Raw genomic sequence first — 23942 nt, forward strand, 5'->3', positions numbered from 1 at the left:
AACAGACTGAGGTTGAATCCTGACAAGACAGAAGTACTGTTTTTGGGGGACAGGGAGCGGGTTGGTGTGGGGGATTCCCTGGTCTTGAATGGGGTAACTGTGCCCCTAAAGGACCAGGTGCGTAGCCTGGGAGTCATTTTGGACTCACAGCTGTCCATGGAGGCGCAGGTTAACTCTGTGTCCAGGGCAGCTGTCTACCAGCTCCACCTGGTACGCAGGCTAAGACCCTACCTGCCCGCGAACTGTCTCGCCAGAGTGGTGCATGCTCTAGTTATCTCACGCTTGGACTACTGCAACGCGCTCTACGTGGGGCTACCTTTGAAGGTGACCCGGAAACTGCAATTAATCCAGAATGCGGCAGCTAGACTGGTGACTGGGAGTGGCCGCCGGGACCATATAACACCGGTTCTGAGAGACCTGCATTGGCTCCCAGTACGTTTCCGAGCACGATTCAAAGTGTTGGTGCTGACCTTTAAAGCCCTAAACGGCCTCGGTCCTGTATACCTGAAGGAGCGTCTCCACCCCCATCATTCAGCCCGGACACTGAGATCCAGCGCCGAGGGCCTTCTGGCGGTTCCCTCATTGCGAGAAGTGAGGCTACAGGGAACCAGACAGAGGGCCTTCTCGGTAGTGGCGCCCACCCTGTGGAACGCCCTCCCATTAGATGTCAAAGAGATAAATAATTACCTGATATTCAGAAGACATCTTAAGGCAGCCCTGTTCAGGGAAGTTTTTAATATGTAATGCTGTACTGTTTTTAACACTGATTGGGAGCCGCCCAGAGTGGCTGGGGAAACTCAGCCAGATGGGCGGGGTATAAATAATAAATTATTATTATTATTATTATTAATAGTAGCATCAGGTAACTGACGTGGCAGATAATTTACAGATATAACAATCTCTTTCAAGTGAACAAAATATATTGGTTCTTTTTTAGCCAAGGATGCCCCAGATCAACGTGACGGGAGTAGTAAATGGTGTCACAATATTGATCATGTGGTTTTTTTTGCACTTTATGCATTTGGAAGCATTTTATGCATTTTGCATGCAAGGTTGGTGGTTTGGGATGTTACAGATGAGGAACTGATAAACGCGAGAAACAGAAGCAATACAATTTATTAGATGCTGTATAAATAAAATGGGACTTAGAGACTCTGAAAGTAAGTTTGGACAATTAGAAACATCTCCAAAGTTAAAAGGATACAAATTTAATAGGATAACAAAACAGAATACAATGTTAACAGGATATTTCATCTCTTGCTATGACCAAAAAAGTAGCATGATTAGATTTCTTGAAGCTGCAGTCAGTTATCTAATTCCTCTCAAGCCTACATGATAGAAATATGTAATAGACAGGCTTGTCCATTAATCTATTTAAATGAAGCTATCTGAAGTTATTATAGGGCATTATCTGTTAATTATAATTTGGTTTAATGGAAACGTTAGCCAGTAATTTTCCAAAAGGTTAGGTGGAGATATTAAGAACTGCAATTTAGAGGTAATGCTTTCTATAAAGTCAGCAAGCTGTTTTTCCTTTAATTAGAACAGAAATAAATTCTGGCTGACAACGTCCATCTTTTCTACAATGGAAGTGTAGCAGGAGTGGACTCATTTATTTACATAGCTAGGCCACTTCTAAATATCCAACCAGGACCAATGGTAATGCCAAACTAATAAGTAAAAATTCTCTTGCTATGACATCTGAATAGGTAAACTGTGGTTAGTATTAACCTGCATGTCGGAAGAAATTCAATGTACCGTACTGTAAATACGAAAAGGACTGGCTATGCCTGTTGAGAAATGCTGCAGTGTTATTCAGCACAGGCTCTTCTTTTGTGAACAAATAGAAGCCCAGAAAAAAATTAGTAAGACAGCTTGCTTCGCTGCTTTCATAAAAGCAAACATATCTCTGTGTTATAACTGGAAGTAGAGCTATTATAACTTTGGTAGAGCTATTAATAGACTCCGATTTCTGCATTTCATATTTGATTGTAGCAAGCAATCAGCGACGGAATAATTTAATATAAATAGGCTAAGAAAGCAAATTAACTATACCTTTCCATGGCATGTGCGCAAATGGAAAAGGGGTCAAACCATCGCAAGAAGTGTTGAAATTTTGGGAGGTTGGATAGTTACAATGGAATGGTCCCGGTGGTGGGGTGGACATTTTTATTAAAATGTGCACCCCACCACCGGGACCATTCCATTGTAACTATCCAACCGCTCAAAATTATTATTATATATATATATATATATATATATATATATAATTATAAAACATGTAATAAAATATGTAATAATATATATATGTAATAATATGTGTGTGTGTGTGAGTATATATACACACACACACACACACACACACACACACACACACACACCATAGCTTTAACTATATGGACTATATATATGTATATATGTATATATGTATGTATATATTAAAAAAAGTAGAGTTAACTCAGTCAGATGGGCGGCATATAAACAATGCATCATTGTTACTGTTATTATTATTATTAGGGAAACCAGGGAGCAAAAAAGTCGCGCGTTATGGAGGAGCAATGACTTTTTTTTGGTTGTTGTTTTGCAGCAGCGCGTACGAAGCCGCGGAACTGGCGAAGACGAAGCGTGGACAAGGCTTGAAATGCCGCGGGAGACTTGGCTTTCCTTTCCTTTTTGTCGCTGCTGTTCTTAAACTTTATTTCCTTCCATTTTTCTTCTGACCCGGAAGCTTTTCTTCCGAGGCGGCGACAACGACGACGGCGGGTTGCTAAGGCGAGCCGGAGGCGCTAGGCCTCTGTTGCCATGGAGACGGCGGTGGCGCGCGCGTGAATCGATAGGGGGGAAACTCTCGGCAGGATGTTTGTCTACCTGAGCAAGAAGGTAAAGGCTTTCGTGTGATTTTTTTTTTGGGGGGGGGGGGGTTAAAGCGGGGCTGCCTTGAAATCACACAAACACCTCCCGGATCTCCGGGGGGGGGCGCATGGCGCTTGCTCCAAAAGTTCACTTTCCTCCTAAAAAAGTGCTCCACCCCCCCGAGAGCGACCCTCCCCTTTGCCACCATCGCTGCTTTCCCTCGCCTGCGCGTGTTGTTGTTTTCGGATTGCAGCCAGAAGAGATGCTCGTTTGCTGCTGGTGGAGGACACGTGTCGGAGCGCCTCACACGTGACGTCCGCCGCGCGTTTTCGTCGCCCGAGGGTTTAGACACGAGTTCCGTGCAGGTCGCGGGCGACGCTCCCCAAACTTGTTTTCGGACTGCAGTCCCCATCCTAGACATGATGGGAGTTGTAGCCCGAAAACAGCTGGAGGACCCAGGTTTGGGAAACCCTGGTTGGGAACGTCTGAATGTGCACACCAGGAGCAGTGGTTCCTAACCCTTTTTGGACCATGCCCCACTTAAGCATCTTTAAAATCCTGATGCCTCCACTCTGTGACATGTAATTTTTATTATTCAAACAGTGAACTCCTACATTAACTGTTAATAACACATTCTCGAATTGCCCCCTCCCCAAATCAAATTGCCCCCCTGTGGGGCATGTGCCCCATATTGGGAACCACGGACCAGGAGGAAAGCGGGACACGACCGCAATAAGATCACTTATTTTTTTACAGTTAAGTTGTTTGTTCTTTTTATGAAAGGTGTTCAGTGCCATTGATCTACATGGTGAATATTGTTACCTCGCTGTCATACCCTCCAACATTTCTCGGATGAAAATAAAGACATCCTATTCAATAATAATAATAATATTTATACTCCACCCATCTGAGTGGCTTGCCCCAGCCACTCCAGGTGGTTCCCAACAAATAAAAATAAAAATAAAAAAACCTTCCCAATACCAGGCTGCTTTCTGATGTCTTCTAAAATAGAGTTACAGTACTTATCTCTTTGGGGGATGCATGAACGTATGCATAACTCTATACCCTCCAATATTTCTCCCATGAAAATAGGGATCACTTATGAAAAAGTGGGACATTCCAGGATCACATTAGGAACTGGGACAGCTTCTATAAATTCAGGGCTGTCCCTGGAAAATAAGGACACTTGGAGGGTCTGCTGTGTCAAACAACAACAACAACAAATCCCCACCTCATTTAATTCCTCCAGATTGTGCCAGCTATTCCCTCTGGTCCATTAACTAATACAGCAAACCTTTCTGATACTGGAGCAACTTTTGAAGCTTTCAATAGTTATTTTTTTACCGCTTTTGGTGTTCTTTTCTCCTCTGTTTGACCCCTATGTTGCCCCAGAAACCTTTTCATTTTAGTCTTATAGCTTGAAAAGAACTTATTTCAGTTTATAAAGCTCTTTGAGGCAGGGGGCCTGTCTTTTGCTTATACAGCCATACCTTGGAAATCGAATGGAATCCGTTCCAGAAGTCTGTTTGACTTCCAAAACATTCAGAAACCAAAGCGCGGCTTCCCATTGGCTGCGTTGGATGTTCAGCTTCCGAAAATCATTCAAAAACTGGAACACTCACTTCCAAGTTTTGATCATTCAGAAGCCGATTTATTCGGGAGCCAAGGTATTTGAGATCCAAGGTACGACTGTATTACCTTGTACACTAGAGAAGCGACGTGCGTCACACCATACATTTAAAGCACCCCACCCTCCAAGAATAGGAATTGTTGTTTGTTAAGGTTGCTGGAAATTGTGGCACTTCAAAAAGGTAACTACTGTCCCAGGATTCTTCCCAGGGGTGGGATGTATGCGCTTTGAAATTATGGTGCGCAACCGGTTCATATTTTGAGGTCAACAGTTTTGAACCTGGTTTCAATTTCCATTCCGAAACCATCCTCCTTTCAGATCACAATTCCTGGCAATGTTCGGCTAAGATCTATTTCTTGGAGCAAGGACCAGGGCTATATAGCATGTGGGGGAGAAGATGGTCTGCTGAAAGTTTTAAAATTGGAGACAAAAATAGGTAAGTGACACTTCTGTTGTCAGATATTTGAAAACAGTTACTAGCATTGCCTCTATGGAGGTGAGAGCTGGACCATAAAGAAGGCTGATCGCCGAAGAATTGATGCTTTTGAATTATGGTGCTGGAGGAGACTCTTGAGAGTCCCATGGACTGCAAGAAGATCAAAACTCTCCATTCTTAAGGAAATCAGCCCTGAGTGCTCACTGGAAGGACAGATCCTGAAGCTGAGGCTCCAATACTTTGGCCACCTCATGAGAAGAGATGACTCCCTGGAAAAGACCCTGATGTTGGGGAAGATGGAGGGGACAAGGAGAAGGGGATGACAGAGGATGAGATGGTTGGACAGTGTTCTCAAAGCTACCAGCATGAGTTTGACCAAACTGCGGGAGGCAGTGGAAGACAGGAGTGCCTGGCGTGCTCTGGTCCATGGGGTCACAAAGAGTCGGACACGACTAAATGACTAAACAACAACTAGCATTGCATCAGTACAATCTGGTTCCCTTTCTGTGATGGCATATGATGGTTTCTCTTTTGCTCTGTAGCTGGTCTGTCAACTTGCTCCCTCTATGGCCACATGACTGGTGCCAATGTAGTCACACTATCCTGAGTTATTGAGCCTCCATGCTCTAAGGGGACTATGGATAGGTTTGGTGAAGTGGAATTGTACGTATTGATGGGGTGGAGGGTGGGGAGAAGGGAAATGAGAGGGAGACGGCTGGGCAAACCAGGCAAGCCATGGAGGAGCTCTAAGGAATTAGACTTTAGTCCACCTTTCCCCACATTTTGCAGAGTTCTGCATCCCTGTTTCTGATGCTTGGGGACCCCTGAGTATATGTGGATATGTTGTTAAGAACTGTAGAGGCTTTCTGCTACAGGGAGAACAATTTAGGATTCCAGCCTTTGTTTTAAAATGATATTTAAACTTCTTTTTTAGATGAATCCAAAGCAAAGGGGCTTGCAGCACCTAGCAATCTCTCAATGAATCAGACACTGGAAGGTCACACTGGTGAGAGTCATTATGATCCTGTATTTAATATTCATTCATTATAGACTAGTTTAAAATTGCCTGCTGAATAAGATGTTCAGAAACTGATGCACTTTCCATTGATATTTTTTCTCTATTAATTCATTTATGCAAGAAAACAAACATTAGAGTTCATTGTTTGGCATCTGCTATTGCATGTGCAATTATTGCAAATGAAGTAAAAAATATGTGTGTGGTACATCTTTGACATCATGTTTTCAGTTTATTTTCTCCTTGCACCATCTAACAGCATATTAATGTTTCAGATGGGGTACATTGTTAGATAAGCAAAGGCAAATATCAGCCACAGTTCTTCAAAATTTAAAAGATGTAATTATCTACAGTGGTGCCTCGCAAGACGAAATTAATTCGTTCCGCAAGTTTTTTCTTCTTGCGAGTTTTTCGTCTTGCGAAGCACGGTTTCCCATAGGAATGCATTGAAAATCAATTAATGCATTCCTAGGGAAACTGCTTGCCAGGCTGGCGGTGCGGAGAAGGGCTTTTCTCCCCACCGCAAGCCTTCAGGACAGGTACGGGAACAGAGGGGAAGGCGCGCAGCGCTTTCCCTCTGTTCTCGGGGCTTGCGTGGGAGGAGGGTTTTTCCTCCCCACCGCCAACATTCAGAACAGCATTCTGAATGTTGGCGGTGGGAAGGAAAACCCTCCTCCCACCCCAAGTCTTCAGGAAAGCCATCCGAAGCCGGGCGGCGGGAGGAGGCGTTCCCGCCCCGCCGCCCGGCTTCGGAGCTTCGTTCCGAAGCCGGGCGGCGGGAGGAGGTCCGAGGACAGTGGGGAAGACGCGCTGCGCTTCCCCGCTGTCCCGGAGATTTCCCTATGGGCTTTCGTCTTGCGAAGCAAGCCCATAGGGAAATTCGTTTTGCGAAGCGCCTCCAAAACGGAAAACCCTTTCGTCTAGCGGGTTTTCCATCTTGCGAGGCGTTCGTCTTGCGGGGTACCACTGTACATTGATTTATTTTTATTAAAATATTACGTTAAATATATCATTAGGTTTGTATCCCTCCAATACACCCCTTTCCACCTGCAATTTCACATTTGTTAGGTGTATGTATAAATTGCTTATCATTTCAGCATGCTGAAGTGGTATAGAAGATTAATATGTTAAAATACAATTATGCAAAGAGAAAAATAAGTAAAAAGCATCATGTAAAGGTCTTGAATCTAACAAAGACTCTTGTGAGTGGACAAGGGAGAAGGTGAATTCCAGATTTCCCATACATCCCCCAAAATATGCTCAAAGACATGACATATCTCCTTGGACCAATATAGGCAGAGGTGCTTGGAGCTCTAGTGGGGAGGGGAAATTGGTAAATATTTTCTCTCTTCCATTTCTAGTAACCCCTATCGTATCAAAGGCCCTTACATTTAAAAAAAGCATTTTCAGTGAATGGAATAACTCCATTGGATCCAAGCTATACTTTATTTTTTCATTATGCCTTATATTGCTTTGTTATTTATGAGATCACAAATACTGTTATATTATTATGACTGATGTTTCTGGATAATGAATTTTTTTTGAATTAATAAGATTTTAATTGTATGTTATTAACAATTTTGTTGTGATCCAATAATATAATCATCCATAATTTTTTAGGTGCTGTGCAAGTAGTGACTTGGAATGAACAGTATCAGAAATTAACCAGCAGTGATGAGCATGGACTTATTATTGTGTGGATGCTGTATAAAGGTAGAGGATTTGTTGGAGATTGGCAATAATATCACTGTGGTATCTCAAGTCTTTATTGTGCCTTTGTGAAATCTCACATAATAGATGCCTTTGAGATTTGTACAATGCTTCTCCAGGTTTTTAATTGCTGGTTACAAAGCCGCGAGTAGCATTATTTAATGATTTTAAAAATTGTTCTAGATGCTTACCTTAATCAATTTATTCTTTTTAAAAAATAAATAAATATTGAGTTGTAAGTTTTTCCATAACAGCTCAAAGAAGGAAAGCAGGTCAATTCACAATACCATTTTGCAATGTCAGGCACATATGGAGAAAACTCTGTGTGTGGAGCCCATAACTCTAAAAACGGGTCCCAGATCTCAGAATAGTTGTGGCCTTTGCCCCTCCACAGAGAAAGTAGCTCTTCCGTAGGCTGCAAGAATGGAAGTTCCTCCAGCCTATGAGCTACTGGAGGGAGCTGTCCAGTCTTTCCAGTGCTGTAAAGCCAGGCACTTAGGCACCAATAAAGTGCACAGGGCTACTGGATTAATTCTTAAGTTTACTTCTTGCCTTTTTGCCCCTCTTCTCACCAACAGCATATCTGCCTTTGAGCCTACATGTATTCTGTTCTGACAGGTTGCCATGTGTAGTAGAGCTGTTTGCTGGCATTATGTATAACCACAGCAGCTGATTTGTTTAGATTTTATTGTTTCATGGATTTCTTAAATTCATTGGAAGCTTGTGATTTTTGATAAGTCAGTTTGAAATTTAGAGTTCTAAAGCCATCTTTTCTCTAGAAAATTCTTAGCTCTTTCCCCTCCAATTAAAAATAATCCACCAATCATTTATTATCTCCTTCCCTATAAATGGGGGGGGGGGGCTGGGGGGGATAATATAATAATAATAATAATAATAATAATAATAATAATAATAATGGTAATTTTATTATTTGTATGCCACCCATCTGCCCCAGCCACTCCGGGCGGCTCACAACAGAATATTAAAAACATGATAAAACACCAAACATTAAAAACTTCCCAATAAAGGGTTGCCTTCAGATGTCTTCTAAGAGTCAAATAAGCCATCAATCAAGAGATGACCACAGATTTAAGTCATCATTATTTTTTACTCATTAGTAAATTATTTTAAAATATTTCTTACTGTGATTTAACATGCTACCCAGATAATGTACAATGTTTTTGGCAGATAATTCCAACTGGTTTACTTCTAATAGAAATAGTTCAGATGAAGTACAGCAGTGTTGAAGGTGTGGCTAAACATTTATTCTTTGGCTTTAGGTTCTTGGTATGAGGAGATGATCAACAACAGAAATAAATCTGTTGTTCGAAGTATGAGATGGAATGCTGATGGACAAAAAATTTGCATTATATATGAAGACGGTGCTGTAATTGTTGGTTCTGTGGATGGTAAAGTATCTCCTGTACTAAATAAAAGACTCTTATAGCATTGTTTGCAGTGAAAATGATTCACAAACATTGCGGATGAATTTGCATTTGACTAAATTTGCTTTAATAGAATTGTGACTCTTAAAAATAATATTTTTGTTTGCCAAAATCTTATTGTCCTCTTTTTCAATTTGCAACTGCTGTGTTGATGATATCTGACCACAGAGATATGGGGGTGACAGCCAATGATATCTGCCCCCTTGTACATTGGTACTTTAGGTCTCTCTCCTCTTTCCTTCCCCCATGTGCCCCCCAAATCTGGAATTTGAAGCAGATTTTCAACAGACACAGGGGGAAGGAGGAGAAGCCCCACTGCAAGAGTGGATTCCTGTTTGTGCTACTTTAGAACTCACCCATGAGGTTTTTGTGCTCTGTATTTCTGCATTTTTACATATGAAAATGAAAGCTAATAAAAATTGACTTAAATTCCCTGAGATAAAAACATATTCTTTGTTTGGGGAATACTATATAAGCAGCAATTGAAATTAGGATATGCCTCTATGTCAGCTTATCCAGTAATTTTAATACATGAGTAATATTTTTAATATGTCAAGTAGATTTATTGGAACGATGGTATGCAATTAGACTTGTGTATATAGCCTGCTAATGGTTGAACACATATACTATCAAAAACATAGTAAAACCATAGTGTTTACAATGGTTTAAATTCTCATTTTGATTCCATGAATGGAACAGAACTGTGTTCATGGATTCTTTATATAACAATAGAAAAGAGAGAAGAATACATTTCTCTTTTATTTTGCTGTGTATGTGTGCATGAGTTAACATTCATCATTTGAACTTTTGCAGCAGCGATCCTTTAGTATTTTAAGTGGCATAATTTTTATTTTTAGTTGTAGGCTGTGTTGAACGTATTTTCTCTTAAAAGGGAATCGCATTTGGGGAAAGGATTTGAAAGTACAGCTCCATCATGTTGCATGGTCTCCAGATGGCAGGACTCTACTCTTTGGAATGGCAAATGGTGAAATACACATTTATGACAAGAATGGGACTTTTATGGTAAGTTCAGAAGTGTAAGAAGTATAATCGATTGGGTGCCTTCACTGTCTGGTTGATATTGCAGTTGGGAAGATTTTTTCTGCCTGATCTACACTGGTGCTGCATAAAGTCACTAGTGCTTATCCTTCTGTAATGACGTGCTTAAAAACTGTTCTGCGATCACCACAGGAATTGAAAACAGGAGCATGTAATGGTGTTTAATAGAGCACAAATACAGAGGCAGCTGGTTACAGCAACCAATGAAGGTGATTTAACTGAAGCCAGTGCCATTAACTTGGACAGAATGCCAACACTTTGACTTAATTGATATGTGGATTGCAGCCAGAGTTAGCTGCCTATTCATTCTTTCATTCGTTTATGTACTTCACTTTTGAAAAAAAATGTATTGGTTTGCATTGGTTTATATTTAAGCTAAGATTGGTTCCATTCAGCAAACTTAAAGGTAAAGGGACCATTAGGTCCAGTCGTGACCGACTCTGGGGTTACGGCGCTCATCTCGCTTTATTGGCTGAGGGAGCCGGCGTACAGCTTCCGGGTCATGTGGCCAGCATGACTAAGCCGCTTCTGGCAAACCAGAACAGCGCACGGAAACGCCGTTTACCTTCCCGCCAGAACGGTACCTATTTATCTACTTGCACTTTGACGTGCTTTCGAACTGCTAGGTTGGCAGGAGCAGGGACCGAGCAATGGGAGCTCACCCTGTCGCAGGGATTCAAACCGCCGACCTTCTGATCGGCAAGTCCTAGGCTCTGTGGTTTAACCCACAGCGCCACCTGCATCCCTTCTTCAGCAAACTTACTTGGGAGTAAAACTAATTCAATGCAGTGGGTCTTTCTTTCAAATAAACTTGCACAGCGTCAACCTGCACATCTGTTTAAGGCACTGGTGATAGTTTTGTCAAGTTCATTTTTACTTACATATGTTAAATGGTCACTTTAGATGAAAATGAAGATGAACTGTTTGGTGAATGTAACTGGAGCATTCAGTATTGCTGGAATCCACTGGTACCCTGGAACAGAGGGCTACGTTGAGCCAGATTGCCCTTGCCTTGCTATTTGTTTTGACAATGGACGATGCCAAATAATGAGACATGAGAATGATCAAAGTAAGCACAACTTCCTATTACTCATTGAAAGAAGCACTGTGAATTTAAGGCTTGGAGGTCTTGCTGGAGGGTGATGTAATTCAGATCCTTTTTTTCAGACAAGCTGTTTGTAAGAGCTCGCGTCTGTAACATTTCTTTTCCAAACTTATAACCACCAGATCCTGTCTTAATCGACGCTGCTCTGAATGTTGTGACTCTCCAGTGGAACCACTGTGGAAATGTCCTGGCTATTGCAGGCTTCCAGAAAATAGCTGGACAAGATAAAGATATAAACGTGGTACAGTTCTACTCTCCATTTGGTGAGGTAAAAGCATTTCTTTCATTTTCCTATTTGATCCAGTGTACTCTGGTTGGCTAAAATTAAATATTAGCCCTCTCCATAAATGTTGCTTGTTCCTGTTTTTTAAGAATTTAATTTCAGGAGATACAGTATCAGAAATTACCTCTCTCTTTACGCAATCAATTTTTTATTGAAAGTTTTCAACATAATATACAATAAAAGCCAAACTAAGCTAAGAGAGAGAGAGATAGAAGCCAAAAAAAGAAGAGGAAAAAAGAAAACAAAAAGGAAAGGGGGAGGGGAGGAATGCCAAGCTCTTTATCACAGTTATACCCATATTCCACACAAATTACCTCTCTCAAGTCATCCTATTAGATTGGCAAGAAGGCCCAAGCCTTCTTGAGTTCATGTACACCTTTCTTCCAGTCATACCTGCAAAATATATTGTGCAGTATATTCAGTTATGCTCCCATTGGAAGTCCTACACATAACATGTAACCAATGATTGGATGGTGTTGTTGCAGCATTTGCGTACCCTGAAGGTTCCAGGCAAACAAGTTTCAGCTCTGTCTTGGGAAGGAGGAGGCTTAAAAATATCGCTAGCCGTTGACCAATGTATTTATTTTGCAAATATCCGGCCAGACTATAAGGTAAGTAGCTGCAGAATGCCACTTTCACTGGAAGGCTTACAGCCCCATTTGCAATCACTGCAGAAAGAGAAGCCTGAAATTATGATATTAAAATGAATCATCTCTTTGGGATATCACAACACCTCAGAGACGCCTCTCCCTTCTTCTGAGAAGGTCTGAGGCCCTTCTTCATGTGCCTCTTCCATGAGAAGTCCAGAGTGTGGCAACATGAGGATGGGTCTTTTCTGAAGTGGCTCCACAATTATGGAATGATCTCCCCAGAGAGGCTCGCCTGGCACCCTCATTACATATCTTTAGTTGCCAGGCAAGAACATTCCTCTTTTCCCAGGCCTTTGGCTAATTAAGCAACCTATGGCTTTTTAAACTGAAGTGGTGTAGCCTTATTGGAGTTCACCGATTGGGTCTGCGTTGCTCCGGGACAGGAGGAAGGAAGTCAAATGACACTGAGGTTGGTTCAAAGAAAGAGTTTATTCTGCTCTCCGGACAGCAGAAGGCACTTGCGTGGTGAGTCCACAGCAAGTCCAAAGAAATTAGAAGTTTTATGCAGTATATATATCCTCCAGGCACCCTCTCCCTCCTTCCCCAGGAATCCAACTACGTCAGCCTATGTACGCAGGTTGACATCACATATGTTCTTGCTTTGGTAAAAGGGAATTCCTTCCTGTACTTCTGACCATAAAAGGATCTTCCTCTTCCTACACTTATCTTGGAGGAAGAGGTCATCATCTCTGAGAACACGCTTCTGGCGTTGTTCCCGGACTTAGGTCTGTGCGTCTTTTGTGGTCAGGACATAAGATAAGGCACTGATGTGTCTTCTCTGTTCTACTGGTGCAGTCAGGGTCATCCCTGCTGTCACAAACTGATAAAGGAGAGGGCTCTGAGCACAGCCGGGTTTTTATTTATACATTGACTCAGAGCTCAAGTTAATGGATTTTAGCTAAGGAAAAATAGGGATTTTGGTGCAGTTTCAAACTGCCTGCACAGTCAGTTTTGGGTTTGGGAACCCCATTCCTTCAGTGGGTGGGGTGTAATTGGTTGGGTTTTTTTTGTTATTGTGGTATGTATTTTTGTGGTTTTGTATTGTAAACCGCCAAGTGAACTTTGAATGAAGGGCAGTATAGAAATTGGTATAGAAAAATAATTATACTTATAATAGCATCTCTTCACCATGTCCATTAGAGTTAGTTATATTCTCTTGAGGAGAATAGTAATGATGAGTGGTAGGTCTGTACATTATATTTTCTATATGTTACTCTCTACCAGGGTTTCCCAAACCTGGGTCTCCAGCTGTTTTTGGACTACAACTCCCATAATCCCTAGCTAGCAGGACCAGTGGTGAGGGATGATGGGAACTGTAGTCCCCCAAAAACCTGGAGACCCAGGTTTGGGAAACCCTGCTCTACACAATGAATAATGTTTCTATATGTTACTCTCTACTATGAATAACAAATAAAGTTTTCTTTGTTGACAGTGGGGTTACTGCACTAATACAGTGGTTTATGCATATACCCGACCTGATCGTCCAGAGTACTGTGTGGTCTTCTGGGACATAAAAAACAATGAAAAGTATTTGAAATATGTCAAGAGTCTGATTTCCATTACAACCTGTGGAGACTTCTGCATTTTGGCAACCAAAGCCGATGAAAATCAACTTCAGGTATCCCTAGTTACCATATAACTCTTGCTGAATCACTTTGAATTAGAAAATGGAACAGTTAATTTGTTTGCAGTGCCCTGATAGAAGGTCCACTCGTTACCATTTCAGTTCCCTTCAAAGACAAAGGAGCTTAACATTACCCTTGTGGCAAGAAAATGTTAGAAGCTGTAGTTGAAAGCTCTTCTGCAAGTTGTAAATCTTCAAAGCACTGATTAATTGTTGTTGTTATTATTTCTAAAGTATCAACAACATCAGGAAATTCTGCCTAGAACATAAAATAAACAACAGTAAAACCTTGCCAGCAGGCTTATATTCAAAACAGGTGGGGAATGTTTTTGGCTCCCAATTCGTTGGCCAACCCAACCAGTCACAGTCCCTTGTACAGAGTTCTCAAGAACGAGGACCACAACGCAAGGCGTGTTGCCAGCCCTATGCTTTGCAAGCTTTCCTGCGCCGATCCTTTCAACTTCTGATGTTGGTGCAGGGAAGCTTACAGATCTCTTTCTTGTGCTTCTCCTTTCAGCCTGCAGTGTTAGACATTGAAATGGGGAGCATAGGAGGGCTTGCTAAGCCCTCCCCACTATGAGCCTTTCAACCTGCAGCATCAGAGGTTGGAACAAAGAGCACAGGAAAGGGCTTTGCAAGCCTTCCTTTCTCCTAGGTGGTTCCAAAGCTGTGCTGGGGGGCAGAAGCAATTTCCATTATATGAAATTTGCCTCCCCACTCCTTGAGCGAGCCATGATCCTGCAACCTCTCTGCTGATGGGCAGTTGGGAGTGTGCCTTGCTCCAGCAAAGGAACAATCAGGAGTTTGGGTGATGTTGTGCTGAATACTGTGCTTCTGGGGCACCTGCTTTTTAGCTTTCCATTGAGTCTGCTTGCTTATGTAAACCGACGCTCTCTAACGTTACTAAACCCAAGGAACAGTCCTCCTTCAATGTTGAGAACATGGCTTTGTATTTTGAAATGTGATGCAGTTAGGAAGGACCAGTGCTTTTTTCTAAAAATGTTTAGGATTACTCTCTTTTTGACTCAAGAAAATCACCATTTTTTAGTTCAAATTGGGGGAAATAAATACAGCAAATGGACAAAAGTCAAAGATTCACAAAATGTTTAGGGGTAAGCGTGCCCCTGCGTCTCTCCAGAAAAAAAGCAATGGGAAGGACATAGAGCAAAATGCTAAGGTGCAAGTAAATTTTTCTACATCACTGTTAATAATTTGGAAGCCTATCTATATGGAAGAAATCCAGCAGCCTTGCTTTTTCTTTTTGCTATTACATACAATATCCTTTAGTTTAATTGGTATTCTTTTATTTGCCAAAGGAATTAATTATTTCCCATATCTCTTGTACAATGCTTACAAAGGAGGAGCATGAAACTGACTCTCTCGGTGCAATGGTAAAACAATTCTTTTATATGCTGCTTTAATGTGTAGCTTGTATGGGTATGATATGATTTACCATTTAGGTATATGTAATCAGCACCCATTTCATTGAATTATAATTTCTGGAACTGCCCTGTTACACCCATTGGTGTGGTTGCTCGAGAGTGATCAGGCAAGAGCCCTCACTGGTCTTTTCAAAGGCTTTATTATTGGTGCAAAAACATTTACAATGCAGAACGCCTCTATTCCATGTCTTGGTCAATCACTAGCAGAATCTGAGAGTGGGCGGTCCTTAAACTTTCCCCAGCAGAGTAGTTTCTTGACCCCCAGCCGACGCCTCCTCTCTCTGCACGAAAGCCTACTGCGCAAGGCAGGCTTGGGTAACGGGGGACCTCCCTCCTCCCCGCTTTGCTCAGGCAAGGTGTCCTGGCACTGCCTTGCATCTTCCAAGCCCTGCAGCTCTTCCCCACTAGAGGTGTGGCTTCCTTCCTCTGCTGAGGAAGTGCTGCTTCCCACGATTTTTGGAGGCTCTCTGTAATCCATCTGCCCTTCCCCCTCTCACCTCTGAGCCAATGGCAGTTCCATGACATCCCCCTTTAGATCTGTGCTGTTTTACAGAGAGTGATAGTATATTTGACCTTCTTTGAATGACGTATAAACCCCCAAAATACTATATTGGCTTCAGAAACCTCACTGAACAGGTGACATGAATCTTACTAAGTTGTGACTAACTTTTCATGTTGATTTCAATGGGATCCAAGTTCAAGTAATCTAGACTCAACTCACTGATTAGTCAAAGGGATTCAGTAGTGCTTTCTAACATAATATTTTGTGCTTTGCCCTTTCATAAGCAGTGGCATTCTGTTGCAAAGGGATGGGTTCCTTGTTGTGGTGGTGGTTTTAGTTGAAAGGAATTTAGCTTGATACTAATGAAACATGAGTTCTTGTTCCTTTCTTCTCCCCTTAAAAATGATTTAAAAATATTATATTAACTTGTTATGCGATCATAAATATTGGATGCATTTCCTTACCTAATCTATATGGGCTCCTTTGGGAGGATACAGATTTAAATAATAATATATAAGCTAGGTTCAATATAATTTGAGTCGCCGAACATAGTGGATTCCGTGTTTTGCTTTGACAGTTATGTGTTTTTATTTTTCCATAGTATGTACTTGTTCTCTGCAATTCCATTGGTACTCCTCTGGATCCAAAATATATTGACATTGGTAAGCAGATGTTCAGAGTTTTATTGTATTCATTATGCTTCTTGAGCCTTTGCCCCAAATCATTTTGGGGCAATCCAATGCAATGGCAATCCAAAATGGCTAACTACTACTACTTATGTGACAGAGCTGGCAAACTCTTTGCTGTTTAGTGTCTTGAAATGTTAGCAAACTGTAACAGAAGTAAGTCTACCTACTACTGCCATTTTAGTATGGCTTACTAGGTCCACGTCTTTTGAAACTAATTGCAAAAGTGACTGTGGGCTGGATACAGACATATGTTGTTCCCTTTGATTGCAGAAGGGATTCTGATTCAGCGGAAGGGAGGGAGGTGATTTTCACACACAAAAATTCCCCAGGAAGCCCCCCCCCCACTACCTCCCACACTGTTATAGGGCATCCTTCAGCCTTTATGGGGGGTTTCGGGGGGGGGGTCCCACCTTCTGCCCATGGGAGCATCCCATAAGTGGAACTGTGCTCGTGTTTAGTCTAGATCCAGTTGCTTGTTAATTGATATTTCTGTTCAGAATGCCAGCTGCATCGGGTAGGAATGGGATTTTAAGCTGATATTATTTTATGGACAAAGCATAGTGTTTTGTAGCCAGTGCTGTCCAATGCAGACAAAGGCAATTTGATCCAGAAGGGCTTCTGTTACCAGAACATGGAGAGAGGTGATTTTGTTATTCCCACCTCCACCAGCACCAGCTTCCATGCTGTTCCAAAAGGTTGGCCAATTGGCCGGTTCATAAAAAATATTTATTTTTTTTTTTTTAAAAAAAGGCTGCTCTAAAGGTCTTAACTTACTACACTAGATATTATATAGCTATATCTGAAATTTCATGCACATCAGTTAATACATGGGTAGGCAAACTAAGGCCTGGGGGCCGGATCCGGCCCAATCGCCTTCTAAATCCGGCCCGCAGACGGTCCGGGAATCAGTGTGTTTCTACATGAGTAGAATGTGTGCTTTTATTTAAAATTCATCATTGGGTTATTTGTGGGACATAGGAATTTGTTCATTTCCCCCAAAAAATAAAGTCTGGCCCCCCACAAGGTCTGAGGGACAGTGAACCGGCCCCCTGCTGAAAAAGTTTGCTGACCCCTGAGTTAATATCTTGACCCTGCTCCATTGAAAAGCATTGGGTGTTCAGTAGGGCGGTTTATAAAAAACTTTTTTTTGAAAATGCCTGCTCCAAAAGTTTTACTACACTAGGGATTTATATAGCTATATCTGAAATTTCATGCATATCTGTCAGGGAACTGCCATCAGTACTGGAGGGGAAGAGCAAAAGCCAGAGGGATTCCAGAGAGCGTCCAGGGATCGGGAGGAGCAGCCCATCTTCTGGGGAAGAGAATCAGCATAGCACCAGTGGAGAAGGGGGGGCAGCTGGGGGAAGTGGCGAGGCGGACCCATGACTCCTTGCCTGGGACCAGCGGGGAGAGTAGGGGTCCTCCGTTGCCCACGCCCTCCCTGCGCAGAAGGCTTCCACGCAGAGAGGGTAGGCGGAGACTAGGCATCAAAGAACTTCTTTGCTGGAAAAAGTTTAAGAAACGCCCACTGACGGATACTGCCAGCGATTGAGTCAGCCACGGGTGAGTGGCTGTCCTGACAGAAAAAGGTTCACTTTGGCAACCCAGCCAGGTGTTTGCAGCCAGCCGGGGAGATAGGTACCTGCTTACGCACGAGCAACCCCTAGAACCATTACAATATCAGTTAATATCTTGACCCTCCTCCACGAAAATAGCTGTTTACTTGGCCGTTTTCCTATGTCGTGAATGCTGAAATTTCAATTCAGTGGAGCAGGATCAAGATATTAACTGATATGCATGAAACTTCATAGTCATGCTGTCTGAGGCTGATGTGAGTTGGAGTCCAACAACATCTGCAAGGCCACAGGTTGCCCATTCCCACACCACATCGGAACATCTGTGCATGTGATGTAAACATATTTGCTCTTTTCAAAAGTGCCGATCACGCTCACTTTTCAAAGGACCCACACATCTGCTGTTTTATTAGGCATATTGTGAATCGTTCTGGCTTTTGCAAATGTCACTAAAGCAGGCACACTTTATTCATGCAATTCCAATCTTCAAAAACTGTTTAATTTCCAGGTTTCAGTCAAGTACTTGAGCCCAATTTGCAACTGCCTTTCCTTATCAAGTTCCAATTATTTTTAATTATGCATTTGCGTGCAGGTTCATCAAAGGCTAATATTTGGCAGTTTTCAATGGGAGGCTTTTAAAATGTATTTACCATGCTAGCTGCTTCTAACAACAGAGCTTGGTAGGCAGAGTAGAAGCATAGTTCCCACTTAAAAAAAAGGTAAAGGTACCCCTGCCCGTACGGGCCAGTCTTGACAGACTCTGGGGTTGTGCGCCCATCTCACTCAAGAGGCCAGGGGCCAGCGCTGTCCGGAGACACTTCCGGGTCACGTGGCCAGCGTGACAAAGCTGCATCTGGTGAGCCAGCGCAGCACACGGAACGCCGTTTACCTTCCCGCTGGTAAGCGGTCCCTATTTATCTACTTGCACCCGAGGGTGCTTTCGAACTGCTAGGTTGGCAGGCGCTGGGACCGAGCAGCGGGAGCGCACCTCGCCGCGGGGATTCGAACCGCCGACGTTTCGTTCGGCAAGCCCTAGACGCTGAGGCTTTTACCCATAGCGCCACCCGCGTTCCCACTTAACGTTTCTCAATTTCAGTGTTCTCTTGCTCATTGGTTATTTCTGCCATAGATATTAAACTATCAAAATGACTGATAGATAAAGCTCAATAGAGATTGTTGATTGCACTGTTTATAGTTGGTGGTAGATGTTAGAGCAGCACAATAGAAAGAATCACACTTCAGGGTACCTTGCTACTTACTGTAGTATTATTGATCTTACCTTTCATTTGTTTTTGTTGCTGTCATTTATTATTATTAGATAATTTAGAGCCCACTGTTCCTCCCAAAAAGCATACACGCTGTAATGGAATGGGGGATATGTGGCCCTCCAGATGCCATTTGACTACAACTCCCATCAGTCCCAGCTAGCATGGCCAGGGATCAGGGATTCTGGGAATTGCAGTCCAACAACATCTAGGAAGACCATAGACTCTCCATTTGTGCCCCAAATCCAATGAAGTGGGGTGGAGACTTCCACTGCTACCATTTTCTGCAGAAAACTTTCCATTATTAGGAATGCATTGTTTTGTAAAATTAATAGCATAATGAATACAAATCAAGTAGGGGAATGGAAATGGATCTAATGATAACTCTAAAATCAAAGTTTTTAAAGACAATTAACTATAGGAAGCACATGTATTATGAAATAAATAAGAAATGTATACTTGAGTGTGCCAGCACCTATTCTCTGGAAATTCCCTGCACATTTTGTGTTCAGCACATATAGATCTTTGAACCAGGCCATGAGATTTGTGTTGTTTTTCTTATACCTGGCAATGACACCCAAGGGTAGCCAGTTTCAATTGTTTCTGGACTACAGCTCCCATCATCCCTGACCATTGGCAATGCTCGCTGAGGCTGATGGGAGTCTTACTACAACAACACCTTCAGGTTGACTACCTGCATGTTGGCTACTCATGTACACAACCTGCTTCTTATCTAGGTCTAAATAAGATTGCACCATTCAACGGACCTATTCAATTTGTGCTTCTTGTTTGGATTTTATAATAGCACCACTGTTCGTTATCATGACCAAAACCCAGGTGATTGCAGCTTCAAAAGAAGCGTTTTATATCTGGCAGTATCGCGTGGACAAGAAGCTCACTGCAATGGAAATTAATCAGGTGGCACGAACTAGAAAGGAGGGCAAAGAGAGGTTTGTTCTTTGATTTTGCAGCTTCTTTTCCTGTGCTATGTTGTTTAACTCTTCGCATGATCTCTGTGACATTTGATTTGCAAGCAAATTCATAAAATAGTTGCTTTGTGAATAATTAATTTGTAAATAATATCTGCCTATATTCCAGGCAGGAAAGGACTAACATCTCTTATTCAGCATGCCAATTATTCTTCATAGCTCATTCACTGTAACTGCTTCTGGGACCCTTATTTAACAACAATGGATTCTCTTCTTTGATGTCATTCAGATCTTTCATGGCCCAGCTTTTTAATCTGTTTCTACAATGCTGTGTATTGGATCCTAAGATAAGTTAGCTTAATGAAGTTCATAGAAGGAAAGTTTCCCATCTAGTTGTCTTAGGACCCAAGCCTAAATTTTTGTGTCATACCTGGAATAATAATGGGAAGTTTGGATTATTTTGCTTTGAGAATTTCTCCCAATCAAATTGCCATATTTCATTTCAGTCTGGCACCCCACTACCTCCAAAATCCAACCTTCCTCCTGTGTAGTATTTTCCTGCTTGCAAGATTGCACTGGAGGACGTGCTCTAGACAGAATGACTCCCTACTCTGGGTTTTATTCTTACAGACAGGTTCTTCAGAACCTTTTGCCTTCCTCAACCCTACAACCACACTTTTAAAACCCTCCTGCATTAAGAACAACCACAGGAAACACACACACACATTTGGGAAACGAAACATCATGTGCAGTATGTAAAGTGAAAGCCCTAAAAAATATTCCTGTACCAATTTCCTTTTTCCATTTTTCCTTTCAGGATTTATCATGTAGATGATACCCCTTCTGGAGCAGGTGATGGAGTACTTGATTATGCGAAAGCTTTACAAGTAAGTTCTTACCAGAATCTTGTTTTGCCAGTCTGTGAGGAAAGCCGTTTTGAGTTGTTGTTTATAATCTGAAAGTGCATTAGATTTCTTCTGATTATTATTTTTTATTGCTCTATCATGCAAATAAAAAAAACTACTTTCCCTTCCAAATGTTACCATATTCTTGCTAGCAATTTCGCTCTACAGCTCTGTTTCAAATAATAAAACTGCTTTTGGTGATTAAACTTGACATCTGATACGGTTTCAGGGAACGAGGGATCCGATTTGTGCAATAACAGCATCTGATAAGACACTTATTATTGTAAGTAGCAAATGTGCTGTTTATTTTAATTCATTTATTTATTTATTTAACAATATTTGCATATTCTTTTCCAAGCACACATGGTTCTCTTAACACTGCTCAAGAATAACCTTAGATTTATAGCTGGACGATATTGCCCTTGCCCTGCTGAATCTAAAAGGCTATACCCACTAGTACACCCCTGGCCAGTCTTGCTGCTGCTGTTCACTGGGAGGTAGAGAGGGAGCAGGGAGGCCATTGTGGTACAAGTGCGCTAGCAGAGCCAATCTGGTGCTCGCACCAATGTGTTTCCAATACAGTAGTACCTCGGGTTACATACGCTTCAGGTTACAGGCTCTGCTAACCCAGCAATAGTACCTCAGGTTAAGAACTTTGCTTCAGGATAAGAACAAAAATCGTGCTCTGGCAGTGCGGCGGCAGCAGGAGGCCCCATTAGCTAAAGTGGTGCTTCAGGTTAAGAACAGTTTCAGGTTAAGAACGGACCTCTGGAACGAATTAAGTACTTAACCCGAGGTACCACTGTACAGTCGTACCTTGGAAACCAAATGCCTTGGCTCTCAAACAAATCGGCTCCCAAACGATCCAAACCTGTAAGTGTGTGTTCCGGTTTTCGAACAATTCTCAGAACGTCCAGTGTGGCTTTCGCAGCCACTTGGAAGCCAAGCTTTGGATTTCGAATGGTTCCGGGAGTCGAACAGGCTCCCGGAATGCATTCTGTTCGAAAACCAAGGTACCACTGTATGCATCCCTCTCTGCTACCTGGTGGTAAACAGCAGTGATATGACCTACTGGAGGTCAGGTAGTGTCGCTGCCCCACTACGCTGTCCACTACTGACTATGCCTCAGGGCATACAGGAGAAGGTGCCAAACAGGAGATAAGCTGATTCGTGTCTCAGGCACAAAAGATTATATACAAACAGCAGCCACAGCAATCCCTAGTATTGTAGTAAGGTTAAAGCTTACTGGGAAATGATATATAATGAATTGAAAAGGATGTTTAAAATAAGCTTTGTAAAAAAAATAAAAATCCAGAAGCTGTTCTTTGGGGAATTATAGGGACAGAACTACCTAAATTGTATAGAAATTTATTTATGTATGCGACTACAGCAACAAGAATGCTCCTCACCCAAAAATGGAAAGAAGCAGAAGTCCCAGCAAAGGAAGAATGAATGGATACAAAAACTTATGGAATATGCAGAAATGGCAAAACTTACCAGAAGAATAAGAAATCAAGATAACAAACTTTTTATAAAAGAATGGAGTTTATCGAATATTTGCAGATAAATTGCAAACATTAAAACATTGGCAGGATTATTGTAATAACCTGCAGTTTCATAGGAGTATATATTTAAAGTAGATAATTAAATGAGCAAATTAAATGAATTTGGATATGCAGAAGATATTACAAAATAAATTTAAGGAACCGCAGAAAGGGGGAAGGAAGTCAACCTTTGAAATTTTAAAGTCATTGTAAAGATAATGAAATGTATAAATTTGAAAAGTATAAATATTTTTTTTAAAAAAAAAATGAAGCCAAGGTCTTCAAGCATGAAAGCAAAGGTTTGGTTGTTGATATGCGGGCACGAAACCTCATGCAACACTGGGGAAGTGAGTACCCGCAAATAATTTCTTTTGCTGTTTTTTGAAAAGGCAAAGCTCAACAATAACCTGCGAGAGGGAGGCAGATCGCTCTATTCCTCCTCCACCCGCTTCTCTCATGCACCCCAATCTATAGGAACAGCTGAGCAGCGAGGAAAAGGGGGTGGGGCTGCCAATAAAGGGGGTGTGCCCAAGTCCCCTTTCTCTGCACTGCTCAGCAATTCCTGCTCAGCCACAGCAATTTCAAATGGACTGAGGGGAAGAAGAAGTAGCAGCAATTGGGGTTGGACTAGAGAACCCTCATGGTCCCTTCCAACTCTACAGTTTTATTGCTCTCCCAAGCCTTTGGCTCATCCATTTGATAAGACTACATACAGGTTGCTTACCTGTGGCTTAGTCCAGCACATAAAGAAAGGTGTGTTATGCTCATATTTCCTCGCTTCTCAAAAGTTGTTTTTCTCTAGGGACGAGAATCCGGCACCATTCAGAGTTACAGGCTCCCCAACGTTGGTTTGATTCGGAAGTATCTCCTCAACTGCCGGCCTTATCAAATGTCTCTGAATTGCACCTCCAGGTAAGACAGAAGTTTGGTTGTAAAATATATTCTCAACTTTTGAGATGCAATCTTTACGAATTCTGACACATTCTGTTAGTTGAAATATTAAACATTATTCTAGGAGGCTGAATTTTACATGTTATATTGGAGACAATGGGACGCGGGTGGCGCTGTGGGTTAAACCACAGAGCCTAGGACTTGCTGATCAGAAGGTTGGCAGTTCGAATCCCCGCAACAGGGTGAGCTCCCATTGCTCAGTCCCTGCTCCTGCCAACCTAGCAGTTCAAAAGCACGTCAAAATGCAAGTAGATAAATAGGTACCGCTCCGGCGGGAAGGTAAACGGGGTTTCCGTGCGCTGCTCTGGTTCGCCAGAAGCAGCTTAGTCAT

At 42.1% G+C, this 23942-nt stretch overlaps 1 protein-coding gene across 3 annotated transcripts in view; it reads left to right on the forward strand.

Moving 5' to 3' along the window:
• The first annotated feature begins 2534 nt into the window (after window positions 1-2534).
• Window positions 2535-23942, forward strand: part of WDR35 (WD repeat domain 35) — a 39220-nt gene continuing 17812 nt past the window's right edge. Inside the window, exons 1-16 of one of the 3 annotated variants that reach the window (XM_028722299.2) lie at window positions 2536-2880; window positions 4802-4919; window positions 5854-5925; window positions 7555-7647; window positions 8925-9053; window positions 9982-10112; window positions 11052-11217; window positions 11376-11521; window positions 12022-12147; window positions 13619-13804; window positions 15169-15201; window positions 16356-16416; window positions 20088-20232; window positions 21029-21098; window positions 21346-21399; window positions 23463-23572. In XM_028722299.2, the coding sequence (XP_028578132.2) occupies window positions 2857-2880; window positions 4802-4919; window positions 5854-5925; window positions 7555-7647; window positions 8925-9053; window positions 9982-10112; window positions 11052-11217; window positions 11376-11521; window positions 12022-12147; window positions 13619-13804; window positions 15169-15201; window positions 16356-16416; window positions 20088-20232; window positions 21029-21098; window positions 21346-21399; window positions 23463-23572 (1664 nt within the window). In that variant the 5' untranslated portion in view covers window positions 2536-2856. Of the gene's footprint in view, window positions 2881-4801; window positions 4920-5853; window positions 5926-7554; window positions 7648-8924; window positions 9054-9981; window positions 10113-11051; window positions 11218-11375; window positions 11522-12021; window positions 12148-13618; window positions 13805-15168; window positions 15202-16355; window positions 16417-20087; window positions 20233-21028; window positions 21099-21345; window positions 21400-23462; window positions 23573-23942 lie in introns of all 3 variants that reach the window. The other 2 variants (XM_077926422.1, XM_028722296.2) reach the window with 2 other exon arrangements.

The sequence above is a fragment of the Podarcis muralis genome, chromosome 3, assembly GCF_964188315.1.
Source record: "Podarcis muralis chromosome 3, rPodMur119.hap1.1, whole genome shotgun sequence".
Lineage (NCBI taxonomy): Eukaryota > Metazoa > Chordata > Lepidosauria > Squamata > Lacertidae > Podarcis > Podarcis muralis.